Source organism: Ascaphus truei, chromosome 7, assembly GCF_040206685.1.
Source record: "Ascaphus truei isolate aAscTru1 chromosome 7, aAscTru1.hap1, whole genome shotgun sequence".
Classification (NCBI taxonomy): domain Eukaryota; kingdom Metazoa; phylum Chordata; class Amphibia; order Anura; family Ascaphidae; genus Ascaphus; species Ascaphus truei.
In genome coordinates this window covers 16622437-16639707 of record NC_134489.1, presented here as the reverse complement: position 1 = coordinate 16639707, position 17271 = coordinate 16622437, and the positions used below count along the sequence as shown (strand labels likewise).

Genomic DNA, 17271 nt, shown 5'->3' with positions numbered 1-17271 from the left:
CACAATCGCTCTGCAAATAAAGAACACAACACAACAAATGTGAAGGGGGCTTCACTTCTGTGTCCATAGGGCTGGCTTCTCCGTCGGAAGTGGCCAGGCCCGATCTGCCCCAAGAAAAGAGCTTGGGCCCATGGTGTACCTGGTCATTAGACCCCGTGCTGTACCATATAGGTCATAAGGGGTAGATCCACAGAGCTCCGGTAAATCAGGGCAAATAATGTGACGTTACCTAAATAGGTAACGGATGTTAGTTTCCCTCAGTTTAACAGCTGTCCACAAAGTTAATTACAGGCAGAAACAACGGCCGTTAGTGATCTCGTTAGCACAGGCTTAATGCATGTCTTACCCAAAGGTGGCGCTACTTTTATCATGTTCCCGAATAGTTGTTTAAAGTAAAACAAGATCAGACAGGAGAGGAAAAGAACCCTGTAAATAACAGTATGATAGTTACCTGACTGTGGTCTTACACTTATCTAGGGCCTGTAACAGACCTATGTCAGGGTCTGGGTGTGAGTGACGCCTCCTTCAGCTCTGACCTAACTAACGTTACGTTAAATCCCTGCGGTAACTTTACCGGAGCTCTGAGGATAAGCGCGGTTACAGGAACGCCTCTGTTGCATATTATTCGCACTAGTATCCATTATAGTAGCTTGTTACAGCTGAAAACAGCACTTAGCACATCTTCTAAGATCCCCAATAGCTGTTAACGAGCCTTTAACAGAAGGGAACATCTCATTTAGTCATCAACTGAGCTCTTTGGATCCACCCCTAAGGGTTAAACATATCACTGTCCTTAATTTGGTCCTAGCCGGGAACGACCTCCCTGTAGAAAGTTCAATGGCCTCTCTTTGCCGTCAGCATGTTCCCATTAAAGTTGCAGTTTAAGCAATATCCTACTTGTGTATGTTTTTTTTTTAATAAATCAGTTCTGTACTATAAGAAAATTCTTGTAGCATTTAAAAAAAAATTAAAAAACTAAAAGATATTTTTGAATGTTTCTAATGTGGCAATCATTTTCATAGAAACCATTTACAAAGTCCCACCCCCTTCCTCTTCTGAGACAGGCTCTGGTTCTTGAGCCCCGCCCTCTCTCTAGCAGTGCACCAATTGCATCTAGTGCCTGCCTGGTCCCATGATCTTCCACACAGAACTTTGCATCCTGGGTATTTTTGTGCAGCCCTAGCAGTGAATTAAATAACCCCCGATTTGTCGATCGATTGGAAACTTAGCTAATCACTTGTCATTGTGCAGACTGTATTAATGCACTTATTGAATGGAATTTTTTATTTATTTTTCTTTTTTCCAAACGACAGATTGAACTGCAGCTTTAAAACATCCTTTCTACTTGTAAAGTCCCACTGAAGGTACGGGGGTCATGTGAAATCGAGCGGGCGATGATATAATTTCATGATAAGACAGCGCTCTATTGCACCCACTGACACTCCTGACCGCGCTGGGAACTGATATTCCTTAATGGGTTTTCAAACTAGCATTTGCTTTGTCAACAACACAAATTCTCTGTCAGCATTAGTACAGACCTGGCAGAGAAGGATTCGGGGTTTTTTCCCGCCCCTGAGTTTATTTTACTGTGTGGTTAAAGGAATCCGAAAAACCGTCTGCATTTGAACGTGTCATTTTCCCAGAAAGGTGGGAGGTTGGGCCTTGGGGTTACAGATCTGGCTTTTGGGGTGAAAGATTCACAACCTCAGCCAATACAATTGATATCCTTGATCAGTAGATTGTAAGCTCTTCAAATACTTTCACCCCCTTTTTAAAATTTTTTTTTTTATATGTCAAGCATGTGACATTCGTATCTAACCTGGCAATGATCATTGGGTGCTCCTGTTATAAATCTGTAAAAATCCTGATTGTGTGCCTAACATAATGGCCGTCTTTCCGTTTCAATGAATACAGTACTGGGGCCAGTGTAACTCAGCAGCTACAATGTATCCTCATATTACTACTGTAACACTATCTATTGTTACAGTTTGCCGCTCAAACTGCTGGGAACATTGGCAACAAATGATCACAAACATTAAAGTGTTACAAAGATCTTACACTGCTGGGGAGGCCTAAAACAAGCTATAGAAATGAAAGGATGCTGAACGTATTACACCGCATTAAAAATGATATTAAAAGTGAAATTAAAAAAAACCCCAATAAAAACAGTCCCTATTATCTAATACCACAGAACTGATTTATTAAAAAAACAAAACCCTTGGACGGTCCGCTGTTTGCGGTACTGCTCTTGATACACTGGGGACTGTGGACGTTCTTGGGGGGAAGGCCATGCGCGTCCCTGATACCCGCGGTTGGGCGGGATTGTGGGCGTGTCTCGGATTCGGTCTCCCTCCCCTGTTTGGTTCGGGGGACTCTGTGGGGGCGGGTCTGGGCATGCTAGACGTTATCGCGCAGTCACGGGGTCTCCTCGCGTCGCCAGTTTTGGCGCGAAACGGGAGATCCAAATGTATGTATATAAGGATGTCTTAGAATACACTCCTTGATAAAGTGTATATTCCATACACGAAACGCGTAGGAGGGTGTTTGCCTCCGTTTTTTTTTTATAGCATGGATCAATAAAGGAATAATTTTTATTTACTACTTTGGTGACCCACTCCATCCGCTGTGCGCAAGTTTTTTCTCCTTTCCAATAGAAATGAAAGGATGCTGAGCGTATTACAACGCATTAAAATTATATTAAAAGTGAAATTAAACCCCCCCCCCAATAAAAACAGTCCCTATTATCTAATACCACAGAACTGATTTATATTAAAAACAAAACAAAAAAAACCCATTTAATATGTCACATTTTGCTGCTTTCAGGGGAGAAAATAAGTGTGCATTCTACATTACACGCTACATTCCTTACCATTGATCACTAACCAGGATACATCTTGTGTCGTCTCTGAGCAGGAGTACAATATTTTAAAGGACGTGGCTGAGTGCTTTCATTTCACCGCTAATCCAATACCGTACATGGCACTAAGTGAAACAGCCTGTTCAAAGGGGGACGGGAACTGATGCTGTTGAAACGCTTTTACCCGACAAGCACTTAAAAAACCCAATCGAGGAGTAAAAAAATAAAAAATGAACAAACAGGAGGCAACGAGGGGGTGGAGATGAACGCCGTTGTTTAGATAGAAAAGTGATGAAGATAACAATACAATGAATCTTGTGACGATCGTGCAGTATACAGGATCTTATGGCGCTCCTAAAGGTCTTGCTTAACTTGCCAATCTCTCTCACCTTGAATGAACCACGGACGTGTCATCTGCTGTTTACTATACAAGCCACACACGGCAGAGAGAGAGAGAGAGAGAGGGCTGGGAATGTTTGCGGAAAGCAATCTTTTACTTGCTGTTTCCAGCACTGGAAGAGACGGGGGCTTGAACACCCCTCCTGCTCGCGAAAGGCGTTGCAGGCCCCTCGGGCAGCGAAGGGGTTAAGAGGGGTGTCCTGGGAAGGCCGAGTATACACGAAAGGGGGTGCAACATAACATTGCTCATTGGTGCAATCCGCTCAGTTCCATATTTTGTTCCCAGCTAGTAAACCATATACTCAGGGCCGCCGAGAGGGGGGGGGGGCAGCCAGTACAAGTGTCCCGGGGGGCCCGGTGGCCGGACAAAGCAGTTGCCACCGGACCCCGGCTCTCCCCACCGGCAGGCCTCTTCCTCTCTCTCTATCCCACGGCGGGCCCTCTGACGTCAGCACGCGATGAGCCTCTCTGATGTTGGCGCGCCAGAAGTAAGCTTGGCCTAGCTTCCGGCGCGTGGCGCCTCGAGTGGTAGGCCCGGCGCACGCTGAAGTCAGAGGGACCGGCCCGGGACAAAGAGTGGAAGAGGTCTGACAGTGGGAAGAGCCGGGGGCCGGCGGCAACAACTCTGTCTGGCTGCCCCCCTCCCTCCCCGGCAGTCCCCCCCCCATTCCCACTGGCAGTCACCGGGCCCGGCCTGACCAAGGGAAGTCTATTTTTTTAATATGTACTGTTTTTTTATTTAATATGGGCTGGGGAATATGAGCATTGGGGGTCTTTTTTTATATATGTTTTTGTTTTTTGTATGTATTTGGGGGTGGGAAGTTTTTTGCATTGGGGAGTGTTTTTTTTTTGGTACATTTTGTGCGGGGAATTGTGTGAGGGGGAGGAAATGAGTCTGAGGAGGGGGACTGCGTGTGGTAAGTAACAGAGGGGGGGGGGGACTGAGAGAGGGTGAGCGAGGAAAATAGGGGGTAAGAGTGAGACGCAGGGGAGAGAAATACATGAGGCGGGGGATTGAGTGAGTGAGATAATTAATGGAGAGAGTGAGAGGTGAGACGGAGGAGAGAGAAATTCATGGGACGAGGGAGGGAAATAGAGGGTGCTCGCGAGGTGTGAAATGGGGCTCGGGGAGGGGGGCGGACCAAGTCAGAACTGTAGTCCTAGGCCCCGGGAAATCTGTCTCCGGCCCTGCATATACTCGCTACTTGGTAGCATGCAGCATAAACTGTGACCTATTCAGAAAGCAAAAGCTGCACTGCATGATGATGATGAGTATCTCCATGTAAGTCCAGCCGCCCCTAAGTTATATTTACTCAGAAATAAATAATAAAGCGATAGCCCCTTCCGCCCCCTGCTTTTTTTATTACCAGGGTGGGAACCAGTCCTCGGGTCTGAACCACATTAATTTCAGCTCTGGGGACCCCCTGGTTCGTGACATACTTACCGGTAAAAGTTGGGCCGTTACATCCTGGTATTTAAACCCCCAGCCACAGATGATTCTGCCTCTTCCTATTGGCCAGCATGATGCGGGTGATTGAAACCGCCATTTTGTTTTGTTCTGGAGGGGCAGGAACGTGCTACTTTTACCTCTCAGTATCTTAGTTCCGGGGATCCACTGGTTCCAATTTTGGTCTGCACACAATGATACATACACCTGCTCTCCTCTTACACCCAGTGGCGCCCGTCTCACAACTATTAGTGTTTGGGGTTAGACAGGGCCTCAGAGGGTCAGCAGCTATAGCTACTGCGAGCAGTCAATACGCTTATTGGGTCTTCATTCTCTAACAGGAAGAAGCTGTACATGAATAGTGTTATATGCCCAGACGTATTACTCCATCACATACAACATAACATTTTAACATTTTAGTTGCCGGTTTATCTCCTGGGTTTTTAAAGAGGGAGCCCTTCGTCAGCCGATAAGAAGCCGCAACGTCATTATGTGACCAAGTACCAGAGCCAATCATTTGGCAAAGTATCAGTGGATGCTGATGAAGGCCAGTTTGGTTGGAAACGTTGGTCAAACACTTATGCAGACGTGATGTATTCAAGCTGCTATACAGGTTTCCTTTGGTTTTTTTAATTACAGTATTGCAGCAGGGGGTCTTCGGAGTTGAACTGTGTTCATTACCTCTGCTTCCAGAGGTACTTTCCTCCGTAGGGGGGGGGTTGGTATCTATGCAGGCAGGGAAATAGTGTGACCAACATAATGACGTCATCCGGTGCGGCTTCCTGTTGGCCTGCATGACGGGGGGGATTTAAACTGCACTGAGATACCAGCGCCCCCTACAGAGGTACGTATCTCTGGAAGCAGGGGGTCCCCGGAGCTGAAATGAACACAGCTCAGCTCCGGAGACCCCCCGCTTCAATAAGAATTTTTTTTACATTTAAATGAATGAAACCTATATTTCTGCTTTCAATGCATCGCAAGTACCTTTTTATTAAAGATGGTGGCGTGCCAGGAAATGTCTCTCCTACACCAAGTATCGGGGAGATCATTTACCATGACACCAGGTAACAAGCAGCCATGTAACCATGTACGAGCGAGACAACGGAGCAGCGCAAGAATGTAATCATGAGACGTACTTAAAGGCGATGACGTTGGGGTGCTTCAACTTCCGCAGGTGCTTGATGTCGGTCTCTTTTTGCTCCCTCACTTTCTTGATGGCCACCTCCTCCCCTCGGAACTTGCCCAGGAAAACAGCTCCTTGGGCGCCGCTGCCCAGCCATTGGAGCTCCGAAATCTCCTCAAACGGGACCTCCCAGGTGTCTGAGGGAGAACGTGGCAGTGATGTTAGGTGGGAAACGACGGATTCGTTTCAAACGGTAACATGGAGAAAACAACATACTGTAATACAGGGGTTCTTAACTCCAGTCCTCAGGACCCCCACCCCAACGCGTAAGGTTTACAGGATATCCCTGCTTCAGCACAGGTGGCTCAGTCAAAGACTGAGCCTCAGATTGAGCTACCTGTGCTGAAGCAGGGACTGATTGAGCCACCTGTGGTGGAGCAGGGATATCCTAAAAATCTGACCTGTTAGGGGTGTCTTGAGGACTGGAGTTGAGAACCCCCGATATAATATATAATGATGTAATAAATATATAACTTAATGCAATATAATAATAAAGTATGCGTAAGCTACAGGACACGACACACGAGGAAGAAACCTGTACGGTTTGGTAAACACTGTAACACTACGGTATAATACAATCCCTTAAGCACCCTAATAAGGCTGATTCACTGAAAGGTATTACAACCTACAACAAAATCGAACAAAACTCATACCCCCAACACACTTCCTTTTAACCCTAGATTATATATACAAACCCCAAATCTAATGCCATTAACCCTTTATTTATTTTTTTACAATTGCTTGCAATAACATAACAACATAGGCTTAGATTCGTTCAACTTCATTAACCCTTTGGGTGCCCTATAGATGTAGCCATTGGTATCAATGCCTACCATTGATTTTACACAAATGTCATCTTTACCACTGGCTGCAATGGCATTACAATGTACTGTATGCCAGTCTATAATAACATGTCACAGATAATCTACAAGATACATAGCAGGTGGGTGCGTGTGTGTGCGTGTGCACTGTACTGTACTGTACACACACGTATTCTTTTCGACACCGCCCCATTATATAAAGATTAGAAGCTCGGGTAAGGGACGTTGCTCATTTAAGCCGCCCCCGTGGTAATGTTCTGTAAAACTCCTACACCATCTACCCGTCCTTAGCAATGTAACATACGATCAGCTGTTACTTCACTCCGCACGCCCCTCCCACCTTACCGTGCCTTACCTTCCACATGAGCCCTGGGGCTGAGTCCTTCTGACATGCACACACACACAGGACACACAAGCTCCTCACTCATTATCAGACAATAAGCACTTTAATCCCTGCCCTCCTGCTGCAGACAATAGGCAGTGGAGGGGGGTGGATGGGCTGCATTTGACCTTCTGTGCACTGCAGTACCAGCACAGCCCAAGACGGCCTGAAAGATATCTCACAAGCATCTTTTCTATGGTTCTGATCTACTGAATACTCTACAGTGACACAGAAAGTTACTATAGGGACACATCAATGTACAGGAGATCTGGGTGCCACATAAGAGAAATGTCTCTGTCCCAGTCTAAATCTAAACCTGACACCTTATTATAAAACTTTATCGTAGGCGGCTACAATGTTTACAGTGCAAATTAGTTATACCAGATGCATCAAGAAAAAAAAAATCTTATTGAAAGTAATGTTTTCGTTTCCCATTTGATACATATGGTATATTTCTGTGCACGTCAATTGCACGAAGACTCTTAATGACCTAATGTTGTATTGATCAAAGTGTGATTGATACCCATTGTGGGCTCACGGCTATTCCTGCCAATGGTAATACCAAAAATATAAATTGACCCTGAAGTGCCCACGATCACTTTTATTCTACGAGTCCTGAGCCTGGAGCGGAGGCCGTGGGAGACGTGATAATTCAATATGATAAATCAGAAAACGTACAATCGCAACAACAACAAATGGAAGCAGAAAATCGAGGAGAAAACACCATATTCTGCCCGAAAAGGTCAAACTGAAAAACAAGAATATTCCCTTCGTTGCGGACAGACCTTATTAAAGATGTCAGCCATTAGGAATATTCTCAGGGAAAGGGGGTTAACTTGAAAAAGTTCAAGAGACTTCATTAACCCTTGCGTCGCCCGCAATGCATGGCTGGTCCCTGGCTACAAAAGGGTTAACACATGAGCCCAGAGTGTCACCTCCTTACCTTGCTGCTGTAGTTTGTAGTCTGTAGAATAGGCCTTCCCTATGATATTCCACACAGGTCTTAAGCAGCCAAACAAACCCTCTAAGAAGCCCCCGTTTACGCTCCCCGTGCGGGTAAAATGTATCCGGATGTCCTCAGCTCCGCTGTTGCTGCCCCCGTCTCCCGAGTGGCTGCTGCCCTGGGGTACAACGCTCTCGGCTTCATCCTGGTCCCTCAACTGCAAGACACTGTTCTCAAACTGGTCCTTGGAGTCCTCGCTGATGGACGTCAACACGGCCGCGGTGACCGGGCTGCTGGCGTTGTCCAGGGCGTTCGACTTATCCAGGGTCTCCGGGGATTGGTGGTGGCCGGTGGGGGCATGTTCACTAAACGCCAATATGTACTCTTTATCCTCCCGTAAGGTGTCAGTGAGGAGATTGGGAGAAGACCAGTTCAGGGGCTCCTGCGGGCTAGCCATGGTACCATCCAGGCGCATGGGGCAGCCACCCCAATACACCACCTCCTAATGGGATCCCTTTAACTCCACTCCGCTACCGTGCAGGACACCTGGACCTAGGAGAAGGAGACATGGATACCTTGTTACTGATCACTGCAAACACAGAGTAACCAATGCTATGCAGCCTCTGAAAGGAGGAACGTATGCTTATTTTATTATTCTTTTTAACATACTGTTGAAGCAGGGGTCTCTGGAGCCGAACCCCACTAATTTCAGCTCCGGGAACCCCCTGCTACCAGAGATACAGACCTCAGTGGGGGGTGCCGGGAGGGGTGCCGGGATCTCTGCAAAGTTTAAAGATCCCCCCACCATGCTTCCCGGCGTGCGGAGGTCACGTGACATCATGCCATGACTATGGCGACGGGTCATATGACATCACGTCACACGGGTCCCGCAGCGTCATTTGATGCCGTGTTGCCATGGCCACGCGTCACACAGCTGGCTGAATGAAGGTAAGTGGAGTATTGCAGAGGCATTGAATGAAATGCCTTGGGGAAGAGTGCGGGTCCTCTCCCGCCGCCCACGCCCCCCCAGACACATCTCCCCCCCCCCCCAGTTTGTGCTCCGCTGCCCTAATGTAATTGTGAAGCGCTTTGAGTCCCATTGGGAGAAAAGCTCCATGTAAAATATGAAATAAAAAAGAAGTTACACAGCAGAGAAGTGTGTCCCTCAGTGAATAGTATATAGTATATACCCTCATTTAGGGAGAAACAGTTGTGAACTTTCCTTTTAGACAAGTAGTATCAACAACAACAAAACATGGTGAAAATAATGCATGACCATTTTCTCCAGCAGGAGAAGGGGTTAATTATGGACGCTTTACACCATCACATCCAGTTTTTTTTTTTAAAAGATAAAAGAAATACATGTAATATATGTGGGGAGACAGCGTGCCAAAGAAGGCATTGACATCAAAAGCTGCATCGAAAAAAAGGTGCATTTTAAAAATAGGGTCGGGGCAGCGCTTGCTTTGCAATGTGAAGTCAGACCCTTGCCATGTACAGCAAAACTCACATTTAATTAACCAGAGTGTACTGTGTGAGAATTAACAGAGCATGGCAATATCAGAGCAGAACCTCTAGTGACAGCTGCCTAGCACAGCATGTCCTGGGGTATAATAAACCCATTCAACTCAAAGCTCATTATAGATGTTCTCCAGGTTTATGGCTAAGGGAAGGCAACCCCACTGTGAAACATACGCAGTACTAGATATATACTAAAGAGGCTCTTTTACCAGATTCCTTTTTTAATACACGTTTCATAATTGATGATGCGTTTAGTAGCGTCGCAAATTAAAAGTCCGAAAACTTAACTGCAAAAAAAACAGCAACCCCCCAATTTTATGGGAGACCCAGTATCCACTGCTAGCGGTATTACAAGTTATTTAGGGAACAGGCTGGGGAAAGAATATGGCAGCAGTGGTAGTCACTCTCATTAAAGCAGAGTTACAAAAGAATTGTTAAAAAAATAAATAAATCCATATTTCTCAGAAACAGAAAACTGCGAGGAGATTTCCCAACGCTTGCTGTAAATCAGAATAAAAGGGCAATTTGTGGGGGAAATGGATGCTGTAGGCTGTGTGGGTGGGTGGCGCACGTCACGGCTGCTTGCTCTGTCTGTAGAGCTATTCCAGGCGGTGTGGAGATGAGGATTTCCTAAAAGGACATTGGTTTTTAACCCAAACGCTCTACTGCAGGGGGGCCAACAGCAGTCCGAAAGGGCCACCAACAGGTCAGGTTTTCAGGATATCCCTGCTTCAGCATAGGTGGCTCAATCAGTGGTTGACTCAAAGACTGAGCCACCTGTGCTAAAGAAGGGATATCCTGAAAACCTGACCCGTTGGTGGCCCTTGAGGACTGAAGTTGCCCCCCCCCCCTGCACTAGGGGGTAATTCATTATCCACCTTGTGGTTGTTTGGGCAGCTTTCGAACACAACGACTCCTATCGACTTCAATGAGGGTTTGGGGCTGAAAACGAGCCAAGCAGCAGCTTTGGTGGATATAGAATAAGACCTTTAGTCCCGGCTGTTTTGGCATTTACTTTCTGCCCATGTGTAAATACTGTATGTCTACTACACCCTGACCGTGTCTGGAGCAGCCAAACCCCACCGCATGTGGCCGCCCTTATCCTGGTGCGGTGAAACGACATGTATGTGTGCGGGGTGGGGACATGTATGTGTGCGGGGTGGGGACTTGTATGTGTGCGGGGTGGTGACATGTATGTGTGCGGGGTGGGGACATGTATGTGTGCGGGGTGGGGACATGTATGTGTGCGGGGTGGGGACATGTATGTGTGCGGGGTAGGGACATGTATGTGTGCGGGGTGGGGACATGTATGTGTGCGGGGTGGGGACATTTATGTGTGCGGAGTGGGGACATGTATGTGTGCGGGGTGGGGACATGTATGTGTGCGGGGTGGGGACATGTATGTGTGCGGGGTGGGGACATGTATGTGTGCGGGGTGGGGACATGTATGTGTGCGGGGGGGAGGGGACATGTATGTGTGCGGGGGGGAGGGGACATGTATGTGTGCGGGGGGGGGCATGTATGTGGCCGGTATTACCTCTATGTACATGTATGTGTATGCCGGTATTACCTCTATGTACATGTATGTGTATGCCGGTATTACCTCTATGTACATGTATGTGTATGCCGGTATTACCTCTATGTACATGTATGTGTATGCCGGTATTACCTCTATGTACATGTATGTGTATGCCGGTATTACCTCTATGTACATGTATGTGTATGCCGGTATTACCTCTATGTACATGTATGTGTATGCCGGTATTACCTCTATGTACATGTATGTGTATGCCGGTATTACCTCTATGTACATGTATGTGTATGCCGGTATTACCTCTATGTACATGTATGTGTATGCCGGTATTACCTCTATGTACATGTATGTGTATAGCAGTATTACCTCTATGTACATGTATGTGTATGCCGGTATTACCTCTATGTACATGTATGTGTATGCCGGTATTACCTCTATGTACATGTATGTGTATGCCGGTATTACCTCTCTGTACATGTATGTGTATGCCGGTATTACCTCTATGTACATGTATGTGCATGCCGGTATTACCTCTATGTACATGTATGTGCATGCCGGTATTACCTCTATGTACATGTATGTGCATGCCGGTATTACCTCTCTGTACATGTATGTGTATGCCGGTATTACCTCTATGTACATGTATGTGTATGCCGGTATTACCTCTATGTACATGTATGTGTATGCCGGTATTACCTCTATGTACATGTATGTGTATGCCGGTATTACCTCTATGTACATGTATGTGTATGCCGGTATTACCTCTCTGTACATGTATGTGCATGCCGGTATTACCTCTATGTACATGTATGTGCATGCCGGTATTACCTCTATGTACATGTATGTGCATGCCGGTATTACCTCTCTGTACATGTATGTGTATGCCGGTATTACCTCTATGTACATGTATGTGCATGCCGGTATTACCTCTATGTACATGTATGTGCATGCCGGTATTACCTCTATGTACATGTATGTGCATGCCGGTATTACCTCTCTGTACATGTATGTGTATGCCGGTATTACCTCTATGTACATGTATGTGGCCTGTATTACCTCTATGTACATGTATGTGGCCTGTATTACCTCTATGTACATGTATGTGGCCTGTATTACCTCTATGCACATGTATGTGGCCTGTATTACCTCTATGTACATGTATGTGTATGCCGGTATTACCTCTATGTACATGTATGTGGCCTGTATTACCTCTATGCACATGTATGTGGCCTGTATTACCTCTATGTACATGTATGTGCATGCCGGTATTACCTCTATGTACATGTATGTGTATGCCGGTATTACCTCTCTGGACTTAGTAACCAATTGCGGGATTTCCCCCGAGAAGGGAGAGAGCAGGGCTGCTGCTGCTAGGGGGCTGGGCAGCTTCCTCCATCCTGATTGGCTGCTGCTGCTAGGGGGCTGGGCAGCTTCCTCCATCCTGATTGGCTGCTGCTGTGCGATGCAGCCAATCAGGATGGGTGAGGCAGGAGCCTGGGGGCGGGGCCAAAAAGCGGAGGAAAAGCATGGAGCAGAGAGGTGAGGCTGTGTGTGTCTATTTGTTCTGTTTTCTCCATCCGTGTTTTTACTTGTACTGTTGTGTGTGTGTTTTCTCTGGCTGTCCTGCGGGGGTAATAATAACAGGGGGGGGGGGTGAGCGAGGATGCAGTGGGGGGTGATAATGACAGGGATGGGGGTGAGAGGATGAAGGGAGGGGGGTTGAGAGAGGATGAAGGGAGGGGGGGTGAGAGGATGAAGGGAGGGTGGGTGAGAGGATGAAGGGAGGGGGTAACAGGATGAAGGGAGGGGGGATGAGAGGATGAAGGGGGGATGAGACGATGAAGGGAGGGGGTAACAGGATGAAGGGAGGGGGGATGAGAGGATGAAAGGGGGATGAGAAGATGAAGGGAGGGGGGTGAGAGGAGGATGAAGGGAGGGGATGAGAGGATGAAGGGAGGGGATGAGAGGATGAAGGGAGGGGGCTGAGAGGAGGATGAAGGGAGGGGGGTGAGAGGATGAAGGGAGGGGGGTAGGAGAGGATGAAAGCAGGGGGGTGAGAGAGGATGAAGGGAGGGGGTTGAGAGAGGATGAAGGGAGGGGATGAGAGTATGAAGGGAGGGGGGTAAGAAAGGATGAAAGGAGGGGGGGTGAGAGAGGATGAAGGGAGGGGGTTGAGAGAGGATGAAGGGTGGGGGGTGAGAGGATGAAGGGAGGGGGGGGCAATAATGGCAGGGAGGGTGGTAAGGATGAAGGAGGGGGGTTGAAAGAGGATGAAGGGAGGGGGTTGAGAGAGGATGAGGGGGGGAATGAGAAGATGAAGGGAGAGGGGATGAAGGGAGGGGGTAACAGGATGAAGGGAGGGTGGGTGAGAGGATGAAGGGAGGGTGGGTGAGAGGATGAAGGGAGGGGGTAACAGGATGAAGGGAAGGGGGGTGAGAGGATGAAGAGGGGATGAGAAGATGAAGGGAGGGGGTGAGAGGAGGATGAAGGGAGGGGATGAGAGGATGAAGGGAGGGGGGTGAGAGGAGGATGAAGGGAGGGGGTGAGAGGATGAAGGGAGGGGGGTAAGAGGATGAAAGGAGGGGGGTTGAAAGAGGATGAAAGGAGGGGGGTTGAGAGAGGATGAAGGGAGGGGGTTGAGAGAGGATAAAGGGAGGGGATGAGAGGATGAAGGGAGGGGGGTAAGAGAGGATGAAAGGAGGGGGGGTGAGAGAGGATGAAGGGAGGGGGTTGAGAGAGGATGAAGGGAGGGGGGTGAGAGGATGAAGGGAGGGGGGGTAATAATGACAGGGAGGGTGGTACGGATGAAGGAGGGGGGTTGAAAGAGGATGAAGGGAGGGGGTTGAGAGAGGATGAGGGGGGAATGAGAAGATGAAGGGAGAGGGGATGAAGGGAGGGGGTAACAGGATGAAGGGAGGGGGGATTAGAAGATGAAGAGGGGGATGAGAAGATGAAGGGAGGGAGGATGAGAGAGGATGAAGGGAGGGGGGTGAGAGAGGATGAAGGGAGGGGGGTGAGAGAGGATGAAGGGAGGGGGTTGAGAGAGGATGAAGGGAGGGGGGGTGAGAGGATGAAGGCAGGGGTTTGAGAAATGATGAAGGGAGGGGGGTGAGAGGATGAAGGGAGGGGGGTTGAGAGAGGATGAGGGGGGGAATGAGACGATGAAGGGAGAGGGGTGAGAGGATGAAGGGAGGGGGTAACAGGATGAAGGGAGGGGGGATGAGAGGATAAAGGGAGGGAGGATGAGAGAGGATGAAGGGAGGAGGGGTGAGATGATGAAGGGAGGAGGTGAGAGAATGATGGGAGGGGGGGTGAGAGAGGATGAAGGGGGGGTGAGAGGATGAAGGGATGGGGTGAGAGGATGAAGGGATGGGGTGAGAGAGGATGAAGGGATGGGGTGAGAGAGGATGAAGGGAGGGGGAGAGAGGATGAAGGGAGGGGGAGGGAGGATGAAGGGGGGTGAGAGGGAGGGTGAAGGTGGTGAGAGGATGGGGGATGAGAGAGGATGAAGGGATGGGGGATGAGAGGATGAAGGAAGTGGGTGAAAGAGAATGAAGGGAGGGGGGTGAGAGAGGATGAATGGAAAGGGGTGAGAGGAAGAAAGGAGGGGGAGAGAGGATGAAGGGAGGGGGTGAAAAAGGATGAAGGGAGGGGTGAGAGAGGATGAAGGGAGGGGTGAGAGGAAGAAAGGAGGGGGAGAGAGGATGAAGGGAGAGAGGATGAAGGGAGGGGAGAGAGGATGAAGGGAGGGGAGAGAGGATGAAGGGAGGGGGAGAGAGGATGAAGGGAGGGGGAGAGAGGATGAAGGGAGGGGGAGAGAGGATGAAGGGGGTGGGTGAGAGGATGAAGGGAGGGGTGAGAGGAATAAAGGAGGGGGAGAGAGGATGAAGGGAGGGGGAGAGAGGGTGAAGGGAGGGGGAGAGAGGATGAAGGGAGGAGGAGAGAGGATGAAGGGAGGAGGAGAGAGGATGAAGGGAGGGGGAGAGAGGATGAAGGGAGGGGGAGAGAGGATGAAGGGAGGGGGAGAGAGGATGAAGGGGGTGGGTGAGAGGATGAAGAAGGTGGGTGAGAGGATGAAGGGGGTGGGTGAGAGGATGAAGGGGGGTGAGAGGATGAAGGAGTGGGTGGGTGAGAGGATGAAGGGGGGGTGGTGAGAGAGGATGAAGGGGGGTGAGGATGAAGGGAGGGGGTGAGAGATGATGAGGGGAGGATGAGGGGTGAGAGGACATGGGGGTGGGAGGGTGAGAGGATAAGGGGAGAGAGAGGATGAGGAAGGGTGCAACAATCTTGGAATTTGTGGGAGGAGCAGTAAGATCAGTATTGCATACTGATTGCATTGTTCTTACTGCCATGTTTGGCCTAGTGAATGATCCCGGTACAAATTTAAATAAGTGTCAAAAGTCCTGGTCTCCTGTGACAAACGTGATGTCACGTCACCATGACAAGGTGACGTCACATGTCGCCGCGACGCTGCAGGAGGAGAGTGGCCCTTCAAGGAATCGCCCCGGGCTTGTAGGTATCTACAATCCGCCCCTCCTTATTACTGCTCTCTATAGCATCACATTTCACATCATAAAGGCCATATAGGACCTATCTGAAACATATCCACCAATGCCCCGGAGTCATCAAAGGGCCATCTGCTGCATCGCACCTGAATCAGCGATATCGGTCGTTAAAGTCGGGTATCGCCAATTCAGGCACTACATGAGTCACAGAGAGAGCACTTCCATTTAACCAGCTGTTATTCAAATACAAGGACTGGTTATATGTAGAAGGAAAGTGCTTCTCGGGGGGACTCTGAAAGGACCGGGAAACGATGTCATTGGTTCATGTGCTCAGCCGCACGGACATACCCACAATCCTGTAGAGCTGCGGCCTGTGCCGATAGCCATGTCTTATTGCATTTCTGCATTTTATTTTTACTTTAAGACAGGGGTGGGCAACCACAGTCCCCAAAGGCCACAAGCACATCAGGTTTTCAGGATATCCCTGCTTCAGCACAGGTGGCTCAATCACTGGATCAGTCGTTGACTGAGTCACCTGTGCTGAAGCAGGGATATCTGGAGAACCTGACCTGTTGGTGGTCATTTAGAACTGTGGTTGGCCACCCATGGTTTAAGACAGGGCTGCACAAAATACGGCCCGCCGGGGCACCCCGTGCGACCCGCGACAGACCCCCTTCAACCCTCCCTTCTTCACCCCCCTTCCCTGGTTGGGAAAGAAAGACGCGCTCCAGTAGGAGCGCGCTCCAGCAGTGTCTGTGTGCGCTCTCCCCTAACCCCCCTCCTCCAGCACGGGGACGCGCTCTAGCAGTGTAGCGCGACCTGGAACTTCCGGGTCTGCTGCTAGAGTGCGCATCCCTCGCGCTTCCCCATGCTTCCCTGCCGCCGCAATCACCATCACCAGGTAAGCATGGGGGTGGGGGGCTGCTGACATGGGAGGGGGTGAGGGGCTGCTGACATGGGTGGGGGGCTGCTGACATAGGATGGGGGCTGCTGACATGGGAGGGGGGTGAGGGGCTGCTGACATGGGTGGGGGTGAGGGGCTGCTGACATGGAAGGGGGGTGGGGGGCTGCTGACATGGAAGGGGGGTGGGGGGCTGCTGACATGGAAGGGGGGTGGGGGGCTGCTGACATGGGAGGGGGGTGGGGGGCTTCTGACATGGGAGGGGGGCTGCTGACATGGGTGGGGGGCTGCTGACATGGGAGGGGGGTGAGGGGCTGCTGACATGGGAGGGGGGTGGGGGGCTGTGGGGCCCAACTCTGTTTTCCTTGTGAGGGGGGAGAGTGGTGTGAGCTGCAGGGGGGGAGGGAGAGTGATGTGAGTTGCAGGGGGGGAGAGTGATGTGAGGTGCAGGGGGGGGAGAGTGATGTGAGGTGCAGAGGGGGGAGAGTGATGTGAGGTGCAGGGGGGGAGAATGATGTGAGGTGCAGGGGGGGAGAATGATGTGAGGTGCAGGGGGGGAGAATGATGTGAGGTGCAGGGGGGAGAATGATGTGAGGTGCAGGGGGGTGGGATGTGTGTGGTGTGCAGGGGGTTATTGTGTGTTTGATGTGGAGGGGGAGTATTATGTGTGTGGGTGAGGGGGAGAGATGGGGGTATGAGAGATAGATGGGGAGTATCGCAAAGGTTGATAGTGAGGGGTTCTGGGGGAGATATGAGGATGATAATGAAGGGTGCTGGT

At 49.6% G+C, this 17271-nt stretch overlaps 1 protein-coding gene across 4 annotated transcripts in view; it reads right to left on the bottom strand.

Annotated features, from left to right (window-relative positions):
• The window catches only part of MAP3K13 (mitogen-activated protein kinase kinase kinase 13), a 108758-nt gene that overhangs the window by 34729 nt on the left and 56758 nt on the right, over positions 1-17271 (bottom strand). For all 4 annotated transcript variants that reach the window (XM_075607096.1, XM_075607095.1, XM_075607094.1 and 1 more), the window contains exons 2-3: positions 8033-8584; positions 5840-6023 (exon numbers count right to left, since the gene is read on the bottom strand). In XM_075607096.1, coding sequence (XP_075463211.1) covers positions 5840-6023; positions 8033-8507 — 659 coding nt within the window. In that variant the 5' untranslated portion in view covers positions 8508-8584. The remainder of the gene's footprint in view (positions 1-5839; positions 6024-8032; positions 8585-17271) is intronic.